The sequence below is a fragment of the Lygodium microphyllum genome, chromosome 5 (assembly GCF_053477565.2).
Source record: "Lygodium microphyllum isolate KBCC chromosome 5, Lygodium_microphyllum_v1.1.10, whole genome shotgun sequence".
In the NCBI taxonomy this organism is placed as follows: domain Eukaryota; kingdom Viridiplantae; phylum Streptophyta; class Polypodiopsida; order Schizaeales; family Lygodiaceae; genus Lygodium; species Lygodium microphyllum.
The window spans coordinates 77241310-77257366 of NC_141139.1; the positions used below are offsets into that span (position 1 = coordinate 77241310).

Genomic DNA, 16057 nt, shown 5'->3' on the forward strand with positions numbered 1-16057 from the left:
CAAGAGTAGGACATAATTGGGAATCTCTTGCTTGCTAAGTGTTAGCATTGACTTCTTGAGTAAATTGTGGCTTCCTTACCCCCCAATCCCACTGACCCATCTAGGGCCAAAAAACAAACCTGTTAATTGCAAGGTGGACAAGGATCTCAAAACAAGAATATTCATTGTGCATGAATTGTCGTTTCACCTAGTGAATATGTTACATTAGAGACCTGCATATCAACTTTACCTTGATCGAACATATATGCTCACCTATCCAACATTCAGTCTCCTATCATCTTCTTAGTGATCTCTTTTCCTTAACAATGACAATATTTCCTATTTCTCCACTGTGGGATTATCCCTATTACCATGACAATGGCCAACAAGAGGAAATAAAGAAGTTGTCTTCTACTTATGTGCTAGCTACTATTGATATGTGTGATTACCATTGACCAAAATGGCCTATGAGACTTAAGTGCATAGTATAGCTATGATGACATCTTTGTTAGAAGGTATGATTAAAAATACAAACAAAATACACCAAATAAGCAAAACAAACTATAGAGTATAAAGATCTATTGACTACAAGGAAAGCTAAAAAAAGAATATGAAAAAAAGAAATACATGGTAAAAGCCAAAATACACAATTTTCCATCGTGTTTATATGTCTAGTGTAGCATTTATGCGTCCCAATATCTCCCTTAGAGGATGTTGTAGTAGGTGCTCTAGCATAGGAGGGTTGAAGTGTCTTGGGAATAATGGTTAGGATATTTTGGTGGTGAGGGTGGCTAGGTCATTACTCTGGGAACATCTTAGCTAGCATAAAGCTATGGCTTACTTTAGGATGACCTCTCTTGGACATGAATTGCTTGGGACTAGAGAGGAAGCCAAAGTGGAGGCATTTTGTAAGAATCCCTTGTTGAGTTGGGTCAAGATGTGTTGCTATTTTGTTTCTTAAAAGGGTATTTGTGATGTTCAAGCTTGGCAGAAAAAGCCATAGGCATCTCTAGTCCTCATACTCCATGATATGGTGTAGTGGTCTAATGCACCCATGGAAGAGGCAATGATATTGCCCTGTGCTCTCATATACATCATGGAATGACATATGTAGGGCGGCTCCTTTGGCTACCTCCATCCCTCATTATTAGTAGATATTCTCATTTGGTTCAACACACTCATATCTCTTTGTCTTTATCTATAGTTGGTGTGATGAGGCACAAATTCAACCAAATTTGGTACTTCATGTGTGCTACATGTCTATGTATGTGGACATATAACATATCCATATTGAGACAAGTGTAAGAAGTGCATTTGATATCGTCGAATTGATATACATGGTTCACCCAAGTCCTCTCAACATCTAATCTCACAATATCCATCCTTATTATTCTATTTAGCTCTATATGATTGAGTGTAAGCTAAGGATAGGCTATAGTCAAATGGTGGGAGCACATCTATCCTCATCCTATGTGAACTCAACCAAGTGCACATATTGGCATACAAACATTAGGTATCACTCTTCTTTATTTATGTGACTATTTGAAAGATATGAGTGCTAGGCATGGGTATCTTTGCTATGGAAGCTCCCATAGTCTATAGCAATGCCATTGCTTTGAAGAGGGCCTTTGTAACCATAGTTCGATACCCAACTCTACCCTAATGATATCATGGGCTATTGAGAGCTTACTCCTAATCACACATGCTATCATCATGTGACCAATGATTGCGCCATGAGTTGCCATCCATTGTAGAAATCTCTCTCCAATCCATCATATCTTGCAAGGAACTCTCTCCTCATATGGTAGAGGCTAGGTCCCTCAACCTCTCCTCCATAGAGAAGTATTAGTGTGACTAATGTATCAAAATGCCATAGTATAATGTATGCCTATTGGAACTATACATGTGCACCTAGTTTTGAAAAACCCCATGCTAGCCATATTGTTTTCATGCATGGAATGTTGTGGCACTTTGAAGGTTTCACCCAATTACACATGTGATCTAGCAATCTTAGTGGGTCTTTACTTGAGGTGAATTCAGTAGACATCTAGTCATCCGAGTTGGCGTGGTGTTAAATATCGTGAGCCTGGTCTTCTCAATGTTCACTCAGAGATCTTTATTTATACATAACATATGTGGGGCATCTAAATGTTGTTGGAGGCTCCTTAGGGGAGTGGCAGATAACCATGATGCCATTTGTATATAGTAGGATGGGACTCACTACTCTTGTAAGGCTTGCACTATGGCATGCCAATCTATCTGTGTAATCTACTCTCTTAGCAATGTAGAGACTAGTAAAGTAGGTGATAACAAGCATCCTTGTCCAATCCATTAGTGTTGGTCATTTTGTTTGAAAGCCCTGAGGAGATGGTTTCCATCATAGCTCCTCAGATGAACTAATGGATTGTAGCCGAAAGGCTTTGTGGACAACGATAGTAGATCCTCCTCCTCCTTGAGAAGTAGTAAGAACAATCTAGGATACCTTAAAAACCCAAGTATATGTATGTATGTAATTGGGGGGGCGGGTGCGCGGGAGGGGCAGAGGGAGCCTGGAAGGTCCGTGTGAGAACAAAACTCATCATTACATAAAGAAGGGTGCAGTGCTTCGGGCTTATCATCGCGGTTTTGTCTTTGTCGTCTACCCAAGCATGCAAGGGAACCATTGCTTCTGCTGCCATCACAAGAATACAAAATCTCCCTCGTATAAAGTGACCTTTGAAGCACGCGGCCATGTCGAGAAACGCACCTACCGTGCCGCACATTGGCCCCAGAAGGAAAGAGCGCAGAGGAGACCTACTCTCTTGCACATTGGCTTGAAGGGGAAAGGGCGCGGAGACTCAGTAACAGCCGAAGCTCTTCCGTGATTTGTCACTGTCCTCGCAGGTTGGAAATTGGCCTTCTATTATTCGGTCGCAGATTCGACATTGTAACGATCTGCATCCCCAATTATTCGCATTTCCACATTTTGAAGTACGACCCTCTCTGGCCCCTATAGCTTAATCAGGCACTCCCGTTTTCACAGTGCAGGTGTTCTTTCCTCTCAATGCAAGCCGAAGCAGAGGTGGTTCACAGGTGAAACAGAGTCAAGCACTTCGATATTCGGCGTGCAGATGCTCTTTTCTCCCAACGCAAGCCGAAACAGAGACAGGAAGACACAGCACGTGTCCTTGCACAGCCCTAGGACACACCCCAAGCATTGACTGTCCTGCGTGGAATGCTGTGTGAGCGTTAAAGCGTTCTGAACATTCGCTTGCGCAATCTACATGAGGTTAAGGATTTGTAATGACAGGCTCAAGGGAGGATTTGCTGCTTAAAAACAGATTATTGACCTCTCAGGCTTCTCAACCAATTGCAGATCAGCAATATGACATGTATCCTACAAGCTCAGCATGCATGGTACAGCAGTTGGAAAAGCAGGACAGTGGCACAATGCAACATAGTTTTTGTCAGCCAGTGCACCATCCTTTCCTTGCAGATTTTGGTGATGTTCAACAAGGAATGACCGAATGCTCAGATACTCAACGCTTTCAAGAAGTTGGTGGCCACATTATGGTTGGTGGGTAAGTAATACTTGTGTATGTACTTTTCTATCACGGCAACAAGGAGTTGTTTATTACTTGTTTATGTACTTTTGCATCATGGCCATAAAGAGTTGATGCTACAAGGGCTATTGCTCAACCATTTATGTACTTTTACCATTTATTATGATCAGAGAATGAAGGAGAATCTATTTTTCTGTAATAAAAGAGGAGAATGTGCCACATAGTTCTTGCAATGTTAGTTTTGAAGAAGAAACAAATTTATACCGTCTTTCCATGATTAGAGGAGGCAATCATTGGGCAACGAAATAAACGCTCAAAATCTCGATCCATCAAGGAATACCTCATCAAATGGCAAGGCCTACCCTTTGAAGAAACCTCCTGGTGCCCAGCTACTATTATCAATGAATTTTCTCACCTCCAAGATGCCCAATGGGCTGAAGATTAGCAAAGTTATGTCCCCTTTTGACCACACCTTACTTACAGATTGCACATTGTTTTAGAATAGTTTTGTACTTGCCCAAATCACAGCCATGTGATTCCTATATGAGTTGAAAGTACATGTCATAAGCTCCATTTCAACATGCAGCACGTCCCATTTGGAGCAGCCTATCAAAAGTTATGGCAGATTTCCCTCAGTAGGCCTGTAGTGGACAGCATGCTATCGATAGTCTTCACCTATCAATTTTCATTGTAATAATGTGGACCAGAGTAGTACTCTGCACCCCACTCCTTAGCCCCTCTATTAAGCTCCTCCAATTGTCTTTTGTTTTTGAGGGTAAAAACTTTTAGGGTGGGATGGATTGTAATGAGCGGGATACATGGGAACTAGGGGTTAGACATTTTGTTACATTGATTGGGTTATATAAGGTGTAAGAGACCCAGTTTAGGACATCCAGTTATTATCAAGAACACACTCTTCACCTTTATCTCGAGCTTCCATGGCTTTTTTCTTCTTTCTCTCCTCTTTCTTGTCCTTCTGTCTCCTCTTTTGATCTTTCTTTTTTATTCTTCCTTTTCTCGTTCTCTCTCTTCATCTCATTCTTCTCTCTCCTCTTAGTTTCATTCATTACAAGTGGTTCCAAACCTTTGTTAACCCTTAGATTGGTATTAATTAATTAATTAATGCTAGTCCCTAATGTTACCATTGACTCTTATTAGCCAAACCATTGCCCTAGAGTTAAATTTGATTTCAACTGATCAATAAACCTAGTCGGCATAACTTATCACAACTTTTGTCTTTGACACCCAGTGTATTCTCGGGGTCTTTGGCCTGTTACTATGGAACATGTGTCATGTACATCACATGAAACTAGCCTTCCTTCCATGGATGGGTGGTAATTCCCTGATAATAACTTAGCTATAACAACACCACTTATTATAAAACTGAGAAATGCAAATTAGCTCACAATTTTGAACAAATGACACCTTGTTGGTTCCAAAACTGATTCCTCTTTCGGTATTTCTTTTAACTTAATTGGAGAAGAAGTTGATGTATAATGGGATTTTCCAATCCCTTTCAAGCAGATTTGCCCCTTGATTCGGGCAGTCAATTGGTCTTCACCCACCTTGATAGAGATGGAAAATGCCCCAAATTCATTGATTTGTTGGTTTCTTCGTTTGAATTTGACTAGAAATAGCTTTAGCCTTATTAAATCCATCCAAGTCTTGGAGCTTCAAAATTTTTGCACACATTGCTGTAATCTTCAAAGTAAGGTTGTATAAAGGTTCGGAGATGAGAGAGGATGCTGAGGAGAGAGAAAATTCAAAGTTTCTTTTCAAAGAATTGAAGAAAATCAATCATTTACCACTGTTGCCGTGTCTCAGCAGCCTGTAGATATTGTTGCTTGTTGTAGATTGGTTTTCTCTTGCCCTTGGTTGCCTCAGAAGGTCCTCCGATGGCTGCAAATCATACCAACATCTCCTTCCTCTCTCTTGCAGGTTGAATGTAATAACGTGCCTCTTTTGAGTCTCTAAAAGACGTTTTTTAAGTTGTCTACATATCCCTGTATATGCAATCGAAGCTTTCCAATGTGTAGTACGATAGGCTTTACATACCATTCCAACCTCCCCCATGGGTTTCATCTCATCCCCTCTAATGCCGGGATGGGTTGCCATGTCAACAGAGATGAAGTTGGCTTGTGCATCATTGTCAATGAAAATCAATGCATGCTGATCCGTAATTTTGGCCTATGCTCTGCACAACTCAGTAGCATCATCATTGGGTTGATCACTAACAACATTGGGCACCAATCCCATTGATTTTTTGGGCTTATTTCCTTTGGAATCTCTTGATTTTCTGATTTTCCAGCTTGTTGTCTATCAGGACAGTTCCTTACAATGTGATCCTCTTGTTCACAGAAAACATTTATTTGTAGCCATAAATTCTCTACATTGTGCCAATGTTTTCGAGCCCTTTCTTTGTTGTTTTTGCCTCTTTTCAGATTGATTTTCAGATTTGCCCCTTTTCTCAGCTTTAAACTACTTTTTATTCGGCTTCTCCTTGCTCTCTAAGAAGTCCAAACCCTTCCCATGCAGTAGAGCATTGGCTATAGTAGTAGTCTATATGAGTTGAGGTATGCTAGATACGGTGGATTTAATGCAAAAATCCCTGATTCCTTTTGGCAGCCCATAAACATATTTTTCCACTTGCTCATGAAGGGATACGAGGTGATAAGAAGTAATAGGCAGCAATGCATCCCAAAAGTTCTTATTATATTGCTCCAAATTAGGATTCCATGAAGTTTTTCCCCTAAACAGGCTGCATCAAGTTGCTGAATGAAAGTTAAAGTTTTTAGCCTATTTTGTGCACCGCTGAAGGACTCAAACTTCATTGCTTTTTCCACTCTCATCATAGTCTTTTGCTGCCCCTTCGGATGTTAGGTTGTCATACACTGGCTGTTTGCAAAAAGGGTACATTTATTGATTTTACATCGAAACCAACACCAAACGAAGCATTCGCATGACGAGCATTCATTTATTGAGCCCCATAAGCATTCGGGGTGTAAGTGCATTATCAAACATGCTACTTTATGCCCTAGACATGAAATCAATGCTGCTATATATAGGGTTTTGCACATTTCTAGCCATATCCGAATACATTGGGCCTTGCACACCATGCATTGGCTGCTACATACCATAGGGATTTATGCTATACGTTCCCGTATGCAATCTTTGTTCAACCATAGCATGAAAAATCGTGCTTTTATCAAAGTATCTCGGTTGCCCCATCATAGCATGCATGCCTAGCAGTCCAAAATCCATTGGATTGGCACTTTCATGATGGCCTTGCATTTGCATTCTTTGCCCCATAGGTACCAATAGTTTTGCTTCATTAGCATCTTTGGGAGCTTCAAATGAAGGCTTTGGCATCACCTTTGGTGCACCTTGCTGTCCTGAAGGTGTAGAAAACTTTTTATTCTTGCCCTTGCTGTCCTTCTTCAAAGCATTCAAAAATCAGGAAAATTGAGGATCCTTTGCTAATTCAGTAAAGAGATTTGCTGCCGTCCTCATTCGATTCTCGAATAGGTCATCAAATTCCTCTTCACTTTGTTGTTCATCAGTCTCATTATGCCTTGAAGGGCCTACGACATTTTCAGCTTGCTGTCCATGGTTTGAGCATGTCAAAGATCAGGCATTGCATTTCCTTCATTCCCATGCGAATGTTCATAATGAGAGGCATCATCACTACTTGATTGCATCTCATCTCATTGTATGAAGATATATTGAGAGCAAAAATCAGTACTAGCACTAAGCTTTGGCTTGCAATCAGGTACCTCGGGCTTACCAAATCAAGGGATTAAGTGATATCCTAGCAATGGAACCATGAAACCAGCCTTCCTTCTTTGAAAGGGTGGTAATTACCTGATTAGGCACTTAATTACAGCAATCAACAAATAAACTTAGTTTGAAATGCACAAATTACCTTGATATCTTGGACACTGAGTACTTTGTTGGCCCCAGAATTGGTGCCCCTTTAGGTATTTCTTTACTTTGATTGCTAATGGAACGAGTACAAGATGAGATTCCACAATCTCCTTTGTTGTTTCAAAAGCCCCTTGCTGAAATAACAAGCAGCAATCAATTTGGGCCAATTACTCCTTGATTTTTCACGGAGGACTTGCTCTAATGGAATCACCAACTAGCCAATTGCTGGCCCAAATTGCAATGAATGGGCACTAGCATCTAAAGTCCTTGACAATCACACAAATTTCAAGTGTTGAATTTAGTGCACGATGCCTTCACCAATTGGCACGGGTCTCGACGTGGCTGCCAAACCCTAATATCTGTTGAAATTTAGGGTTTACAATAGAGATCTCTTTGCTGTCAACCAAATTTGATTAAAACTTGATTCCGAAGGTTGAGAAATGTTGAGAATGACTGAGCATAAGCTAGAGAAGGTGAGAGAATGCCGAAAGAGAGAGATGTGTGATTTTCATGTGAGAAAGGCCTGAAATTTGATTGTTGTTTGTATCAAACAGCATTAAATGCTGTCGCAAACTGCTAGGCGGCCTCAAACTATTGTCGCTTGCCTCAATTAGCTGTCACCAGCTCATGAAGGTCCCAGAATTGCTGTCGCCTGCATTAGATGGCCTAATTCTTGCTCCTCTAGCCTCCAAAAATATTTTTTCAGTCTTGCATGGGCATTTTTGCCGAGTGGCAAATCCATTTTTCAGCATTATCTAGCCATTTAATTAATGTTCAAAATTAAATAATTTTAAAAATTAAATTCAGCCCTTCTGACCCTCCCCAAAATTAAATGTACTCATCCATAATTAAATTGGCTAGCCCATTTGCAACCTGAGGGGATCCCAAACCTCTATTAACCCTTAGATTGATATTAATTAATTAATTAATTAATTAATTAATGCTAGGCCCTAGTGTGACCACTGACACTTATTGGCCAAACCACTGCCCTAGGGTCAGATCTGATTCCAATTGACCAACAAAACCTAGTTGGCATAACCTATCACAACTTTTGCCTTAGACACCCATTGCATCCTCGAGGTCCTTGGCTTGTTACTATGGAATATCAACCATGTGCATCATATGTGCTTAAACAACCTCGCACATTTGATTAATAACTTAATCATCAATCAAATGTTATTAGCAAGGTTAAAGTATCAAAATTTCACGCCTTCGTGACAACTCTTGATGGTCTAATCACGATCCCAACTTCTATTTAAAATTGTCTAATGGGTTGGTGGCATACATCATTTTGCAAGTCAATGATTTGATCGTTATTCGGAGTCATTGTGAGGACATTGCACATTAGAGAGATGTTGAGCTCTAAATCTAAGACCACAGATCGTGTTTCCTAGGGCTAGAGGTGGTTAAGATGGCCACTGCCATTTTCATCGATATGTGGCTGAGTTGTTGATAGCCTAACATGATTGCTTATAGGTTGATTTCATGTTCCATGGGGCTAGGGTTCAAGTTATCCCAACATTCCTCACATGTAGTGGTAGACGCCACTAGTTATAGGTGCCTAGTTGGCTCCTTGATATAGCTTATTCGCACTTGACTAGATCTTTATTTTGCAGTCACCATCTTGAGTTTATTCATGGGGTGGCCTCATCAACCCAATTGCAAATTGCTCTGCAGGTTTTGCAATGCTTGTAGGGCACCTCGGTCCATGGGATTTTGTTTAGAGAGGGAGTCTCATTGGGAGATCGCATATATGGGTCGATGACATAAACTCATGGAGATCCACTACAATTTTTGTTTTATCTTGGGTTTGATTGCCATTTATTGGAATAGCAAGGTTGAACCTTTTGTTGCTCTTCGTCCATAGAGTATCGAGATGCTTTTGTGGCCACCCAAGATGCTATTTGGTTGAGGAGGATGATGGCTGAGATTGGAATTCCATAGCCATAGCGTTTATTATTTGTGGGGATAGTTAGAGCTGCCTGGCTGTACCTAGGAATCTTGTGTTTCATATTGGCATGGACATTGAGTTCCAATGTCAGTGTGTTTGGGAGTGCATCTACCATCTAGGGTGGGGAGCTAAAGTTGGTACACTATTCCATAGTGGACAATGCGGCAGATATCTTTACAAAGGCTTTTGCAATGCCTTTGATTCTTCATCTTTTCTGTCTCTTGGGAGTTTAGGCATAGGCAGAGTCCGAGAGGGGTTGTTAGAGGTCATGGTCATCTCTTGGTTGTGAGCCCTACACTAAGTCAAGGAAGGACATTAGAAGCCATATCTAGATCCACTCATTTTGGGTACTTTTGGCCTTATTGTCTTTTGTCCTTATTTTTGGGCTGCATCCATCTTTTTGGCGTGGGATATCACTTGAGAGTGTTTTACGGTTTTTCTAGTGTTACTCCAAAGCATTGCCTTTCTTTGGTCATGCAAGGTAGCCTAGTTGGAGTGGAAAGGTATTTTCTATCTTCTCGTTGAGTGGCACCTAGCTTGAGTTGTATATCTTGGGGGGCTTTCTATTGGCATTTAGTCAACGAGGGCTGCCACTTACTGGACGAGGCCGAGATGCATGAAAGGGTCTCGATGATTGAGATAGGTTTCTTTGTTGTGGTTCGATGATTGAGATAGGTTTCTATATTGTGGTTGACTTGGGTGCATTGCCTATCCGTTAGCTTGTATTGGAGTCCACAACATCATGTTTAGAGGTATGGGGGATTATGAGCCTTACAAGGTGGCACATCTAAAAGGTACACTGTTAACTGAATTTTGGTTATGAGTGCCTCTTTGTACATGCGACCCTGGCAAAGCTTTGGACATCCATCATCCACTCACTTTGTGGCTATTGAGACCAAGCATAGGGCGACTCCTAGGTCTATCAGGAGCTTTGACATCATTTCTTGTTCCCCAAGGCGTGCCATGACTTGTTTTCCATGATGCAAGTCGCCCTAGGTGGCGCTATACTCCTCCCCCATGGTTTCTTTCCCCCATACCCCATAGACTGCCTTGAGAGACTTGCACACACGACAATTTTGTGACTTTGAGTCAGCTCCACCTAGTTTATTGAGCAAATGTACTTCTTTGTGAAATTGTTTTGAGCAACATAATCAGCCATTTTTTTATTGAAAAAGGAAAGGGTTCCATCTCTCCTTCCTTTGAACCAAGATGAAGGTGAGGATACTTCTTCTAGCACTCCTTGAATGTGTGAGGTCTTTCCACAATATGGACACTTGGAAAACCCTTTACGCTTGTTCTTTGATACATGAGGATGACTTTGATTTAGTTTTCTTCTGTCACGGGGATGTGAAATTTGTGGATGCTTTGCTTTTGCTAGAAACATTTGATTAATTTAATAATCAAATGTGCAATGTTGTTACACACATGTGATGCACGCAACAATTATTTCATGGCAATAGGCCAAGGACCCTGAGGAGGCAGTGGGTGCCAAAGGTAAAAGTTGTGAGACAAGTTTCGACAGTTAGGTTTTGGATGTCAGTTGGTGTTAGTTTTGACCCTAGGATAGTTAATTAACCTTTAAGTATTGGTGGTGACACTAGGGACTAGGTATTAATTGATTAATTAATGCCAATCTAAGGGTCAATTGAGGTTGGGAACCACTTGCAGTTGCAAATGGCCTAGCCAATTGAATTGTGGATGGGCACAATTAAATTTGGGCAGGGTCAGAAGGGTTGAAATAAATTTTCAGAATTAATATTGATGGGATATTGCTGGAAAATGAGATTAGAAGGCTGCTACTTGGCAAAAATGCCCATGCAATGGTAGTTGGTGGATAGTAGTGAGAATTTTGATGTAAACCCTAATTCTTTGTAGAAATAAGGGTTTAGTAGCCACCTTGGGACTCATGCCAGTAGAGAAGGCATCATACACTTAAATCAGCAGTTGAAATGCAAGGAATCATCAGGGATATCAGATGCTAGCCTATCCCATTTGATTCTAAAAATGCTCTTTTAGAGTAAAACCCTAAAATGGGGAGCGGTTCGAGAGAGTTCAATGGAAACCCTAAAACGGGGAGTGGTTCGAGAAAGTTTAGTGGAAACCTTAATTTTTGGGGCACCCTTCCACATCTATAAATAGACAGGCTGCCCCCATTCAGCTATCATCCTTGTTTTGCAGGTTACACCAGCCCACACACCCTCTGCTGCTGCTGGCGCCCAGTTTCCAGCCTGCAGCCCGCCTCCATCTGCTGTCCAGCCATCATGGACTGCAGCCACATCATCTTCAGCCTGTCCATTGCTGTAGGCGACAGCTCTCACTGCTGGCAATTGCTCCAGGGTCAGCCAGCCTGTGTTTTTAGCATTGCAGGCCCTGACACTCTCAGACACTGTTTCAGCCTGCTGTTTACAGCAGACTGTGCACAGTTTCCAGCCTCCGATATTCAGCACTCCTACACTCCGATTGGTGGTCACAGACTTGGGATCCATCTTTGGTGGACGTCACATTCCGACATTGCTCTGCCCTTGAGCACAATGTACACTCTTACATTCATTTACAGCATTCATTCCCTTCAAAGTTGTGTTCTCTCTCTCCCTTCTTCTATTTGTATTTGAGTTTTTGTATTTGAGTTTTGATTTTTACGTTTAGGGTTTGAGTTTTGCCCTCTGTGTTTGTGTCTGTGTCTCTATGTTTCTGTCATGGTTGTACACTTTGTGTGTCCTCAGTGCGAACCCTAGCAGTCTTCTTAACATGGTATCAGAGCCGGTGCTCTTGTAAAGAGTATCTTGCCGATATTGTTGAGAGCTAGTCTTTGTGCAAGGTACACAATACGACTCGTAACCGAATCACAATGTCCCAGACACCTTCTCCAGTTCCTATGATATCTTATCAGGCTTCTCCATCATTGGAGGCCCTGAGACGGCATTATGGACTCGGTGAGGAGGACGACACTCCACCTTCACTAGATTTCACTAACATGACAGAGGAGGACTTTGAGAGTACTATTGCAACAAGTACGGTGATGTTTACACCCCTCCTACCAGTTTTGCTATCACATTCGGACCGGTTGGTGAGGTTGGCCACCTCTTCGATCATGGAGGACATACGGCATTTGGAACGTCTAGCGATCCATCTTCATCATCTCCGCCAGGTCCAATGTCAGATTTGTACAATTCTTTTGTGTTGCATAAATCAAAACCCTCGCTTGTTTCTTCTTTTGAGATACAGGATCCAGATGGCTTTGCGTATGTGAACTTTAATAGAGGGGGCTCACGAAGCAGACGAAATTCAGGTACATCTACAGCTTCTGTTTCATTTGAGCATATTGTACACACTTCTCACTTCCCTCCCATCCCACCCTCTTCTATATCACACTTTGATCATCTGTAATCATCTTTCCAAAATCTTGGATTATACTTCACATCTGCATCACACATCCTAGGGGTTGGATCTTCCATCTCCGCTCCTAGCATCATTTCCTTCTCCACCCCATTCTCTACCTCTTTGCACCATGGTACTGCGTTAGGGGGAATGCTACCCTTTAACACAGTGCCTCTCACCTTTCAGCAAATGAGCACACCCATCGCTCCTGGTTTGACTGTGATGGGCATCCCCCTCACTATTCCTAGCTTCACATCTCCCATGACCACTCATACGCAGGGTTTCCCATCCTCAGCTTATGGTGCATCTTCACACTCTCCTTGGGTTACATCTACGCAGGGATTCCCATCTTCTGCTCCCCGTGTTCCCATCCCACCTCCTTGGGTTTCTCATGTGGCTACCATGCCCATGCCTAGTCAACCCATCCCTACCTATGGATTCATCTTGCACACTAGCATGCTTGGTAGGCACTTTGGGGCCCATTCCCAAATGTACTCCACTCCCCCATCCTACCCCCACTATACTTTTTCACACTATCCATCTCCGAGCACTATCACTCTTGTTGCAACGGCCAAGAATGCCTTCATGGATAAGATACGTTTTAACGGGTCAAATTTCACTACTTGGTCGAATTTCATGCAACAAGTGCTTGAGTCTCAGGGTATTTGGGACCTCGTCATTGGTCTAGAGCCTATGCCGGACCCTCCACTAGCTCACCCTGACTACATTTGTCAATGGAGAGTCCGCAATGCTACAACCAATGTTGAGCTCATGTAGGGATTGCTTCCTGAGTTTCACTCTCAGTTGCAATACTTCCCGCTCGCGTTAGAGTGTTGGAGTCGCCTTCTCCACCGCTATGCGGCTCCTGATTGTACTCGGCATATCAATCTTGACTTTGAGAGTTCTCTCTTAAGGAAGGGGATGATGTGAAAGTCAAGTTGATTGACTATAGGCGGTTACTTGCCGAGTTCGCCACTACTGGCTCTCCAAAGTCAGATGACGATTAGGTTACATTCTTCTTGAATAAGTTGCCCGCAAAATACTTCAATTTCATTTGACACATCATCTTCCAACCTCGATTGCTAACCTTCTACGAGTTTGAGTGCCAGTTCTTGTGTTACGCAAGGCTGCATGATCAAATCCACAAGAAATCCTCATCACAGCCTTATTCAGAGCAGAGGGGGTTGGTTGCTTCTTCTCCAGGAGAGAAACCCACCAGTGGCAAGAACTCGCTAGATGCGATGGCAAGCCAATTAAAGGGTGACTTCTCTTCCTCCGATGGAACCAAAGAATCAAGATTTATTTGGCAGCAACTCTCGAAGAAAAATTGGTTTTGCACACACTGCCAGAGAGCAGGCCATGTGGACGAGGAGTGTCGCTCCAAGGCCCAAGGTCTTCCACCGAAAAAGCCTTAGCAAACCGCTGCGACTTCATAGTTCAGTGGGGCTACGCCTTCCGCTGTTGCCCCATCTGCTCCTCCAGCCTCCACAACGACTGCTAGACATGTGGCACCTGCACAACCTCAGCGGCCATCCTTCTCTACTCTTGAAGGATTGGTTGATTGGTCTGCAGGTTCTGATCCCGTTGCACTTCATGCATCTTGTCAGAGTGCAGCGGTGTGGAAGCGTAGGACTGAGAGAGAGAGAACGCAGAGAGAGAAGAGAGAGAAAGAGACAGTGGAAGATGAAGATCTGCTGTATAAAGTGTGCTGTATACAAAGATATGCAGATATGCACACGGGTGCAGTGCGCTAGACTGCGTGTCTCCACCTCGACGATGCAACCTGCTGTTCACCTCGAAGTCCGCTGCAGTCTCCACTATCTCCTGTCAGAAATCTGCGAACAAAGACGGAATCTGCGTGTGCCACCAGCCTATAATCTGCGAGTAGAAAAGTGCGGGAGACTGCTGAAAACCTCGGCTATAAATAGCCAGGAAACAAGGCGCCAGAAAAGACTTGTTGTGCAGCCGACTGATAGGACAAGTCGGACTGCCATGTGGCAGTCCGACTGCACCTGGACAGAAACTGTCCGACTGCACCTGGACAGGGTCTCTGACTGCTAACGCCCCCTCTCAGAGAATGGGCGGGGCAGAAGCCTGAGGGATCTGGAATGTCTCCGAAGTAGAGCCTGGGGAAGTGCCTTTGTAAACAAATCTGCAAGATTGTCCTCCGTCTTGCAGTACTCCACAGTGATGGTCTCATCCAGAAGCTTCGTCCGGGCATGAAAAACAAGATTCTGTGCCAAGGCAATGCAACTCTCATTGTCACATTGCAGCAAAGTAGGACGAGTCTGGGGGCAGCCTAGCTCCTCCAATAATCTCCGAAGCCACACGGCCTCACATGTGGTGAAAGACGCGGCCTGATACTCCGCCTCAGTAGACAAAAGGGCTACCGTGGGCTGCTTCTTGCTACTCCAGGAGATAACACCAAGGTAAAACAGTAACTTGTAGTAGACCGCCTGTGGTCCACATCACCGGCCCAATCCGAGTTGCTCCAACCTGCAAGTACAAGATCTGTACCATCTGTCCCTGCGGGATAATGAATCCCTAAATCGTTTTTTTTTTTTTTTTTTTTTTTTTTTTTTTTTTTTTTTTTTTTTTTTTTTTTTTTTTTTTTTTTTTTTTTTTTTTTTTTTTTTTTTTTTTTTTTTTTTTTTTTTTTTTTTTTTTTTTTTTTTTTTTGCAAGGATCCAATCAACTGACGATAGCGGGAAGCATCCGCCATGGGAGAAGCTGAATGAGAAGAGGCCTTCCAGTTTGGATCCATAGGAGTAGAAAGGGTCCGACAATCCTCCATCGCAAAAGAACCAAGAGCTCTGTACATATCTCTGCTGAGAGATGAAGATCCCCCTCTGAGACTGATAAATCTCATGGCCCAAAAAGAAATGGAGTAGACCCAAGTCCGTCATCTCGAACGTTCGATGTAAAGCTGCCTTCGTCTCTTGGACCTTCTGTGCATGATCACCTTTGACAATCAAATCATAAACATACAATACCAAAAGCACACAACCATCCTCGGATGTGTGAACATAAAGCTGCGGATCGGCCTTAGAACGCCGATATCCCAACTGAGAATGAAGGAACGAATCAATCTTCTCGTTCCATGCACGCGGAGCCTGCTTGAGGCCATACAAGGCCTTCTTCAACCTGTAGACTTTCCCATCTGAAGATCCAAAGCCAGGAGGCTGCTCAACATAGATCTCCTCCTTTAAATCACCATTGAGGAAGGCCGACTTCACATCCAACTGGTAAACAGGCCATCTCCTATGGCCAGCAAGGCAAGAAC

At 42.8% G+C, this 16057-nt stretch overlaps 1 protein-coding gene across 6 annotated transcripts in view; it reads left to right on the top strand.

Moving 5' to 3' along the window:
* The first annotated feature begins 2521 nt into the window (after positions 1–2521).
* LOC148036015 (uncharacterized) overlaps positions 2522–16057 on the top strand; it is a 36484-nt gene continuing 22948 nt past the window's right edge. For 3 of the 6 annotated variants that reach the window (XM_087678023.1, XM_087678022.1, XM_087678021.1), the window contains exons 1-3: positions 2522–2862; positions 3002–3247; positions 3335–3539. Coding sequence is in view for 4 of the 6 variants with exons in the window: in XM_087678021.1 (XP_087534147.1) it covers positions 3349–3539 (191 nt within the window). In the remaining 2 variants the exon portion in view is untranslated. Of the gene's footprint in view, positions 2906–3001; positions 3540–16057 lie in introns of all 6 variants that reach the window. The other 3 variants (XM_087678019.1, XM_087678018.1, XM_087678020.1) reach the window with 3 other exon arrangements.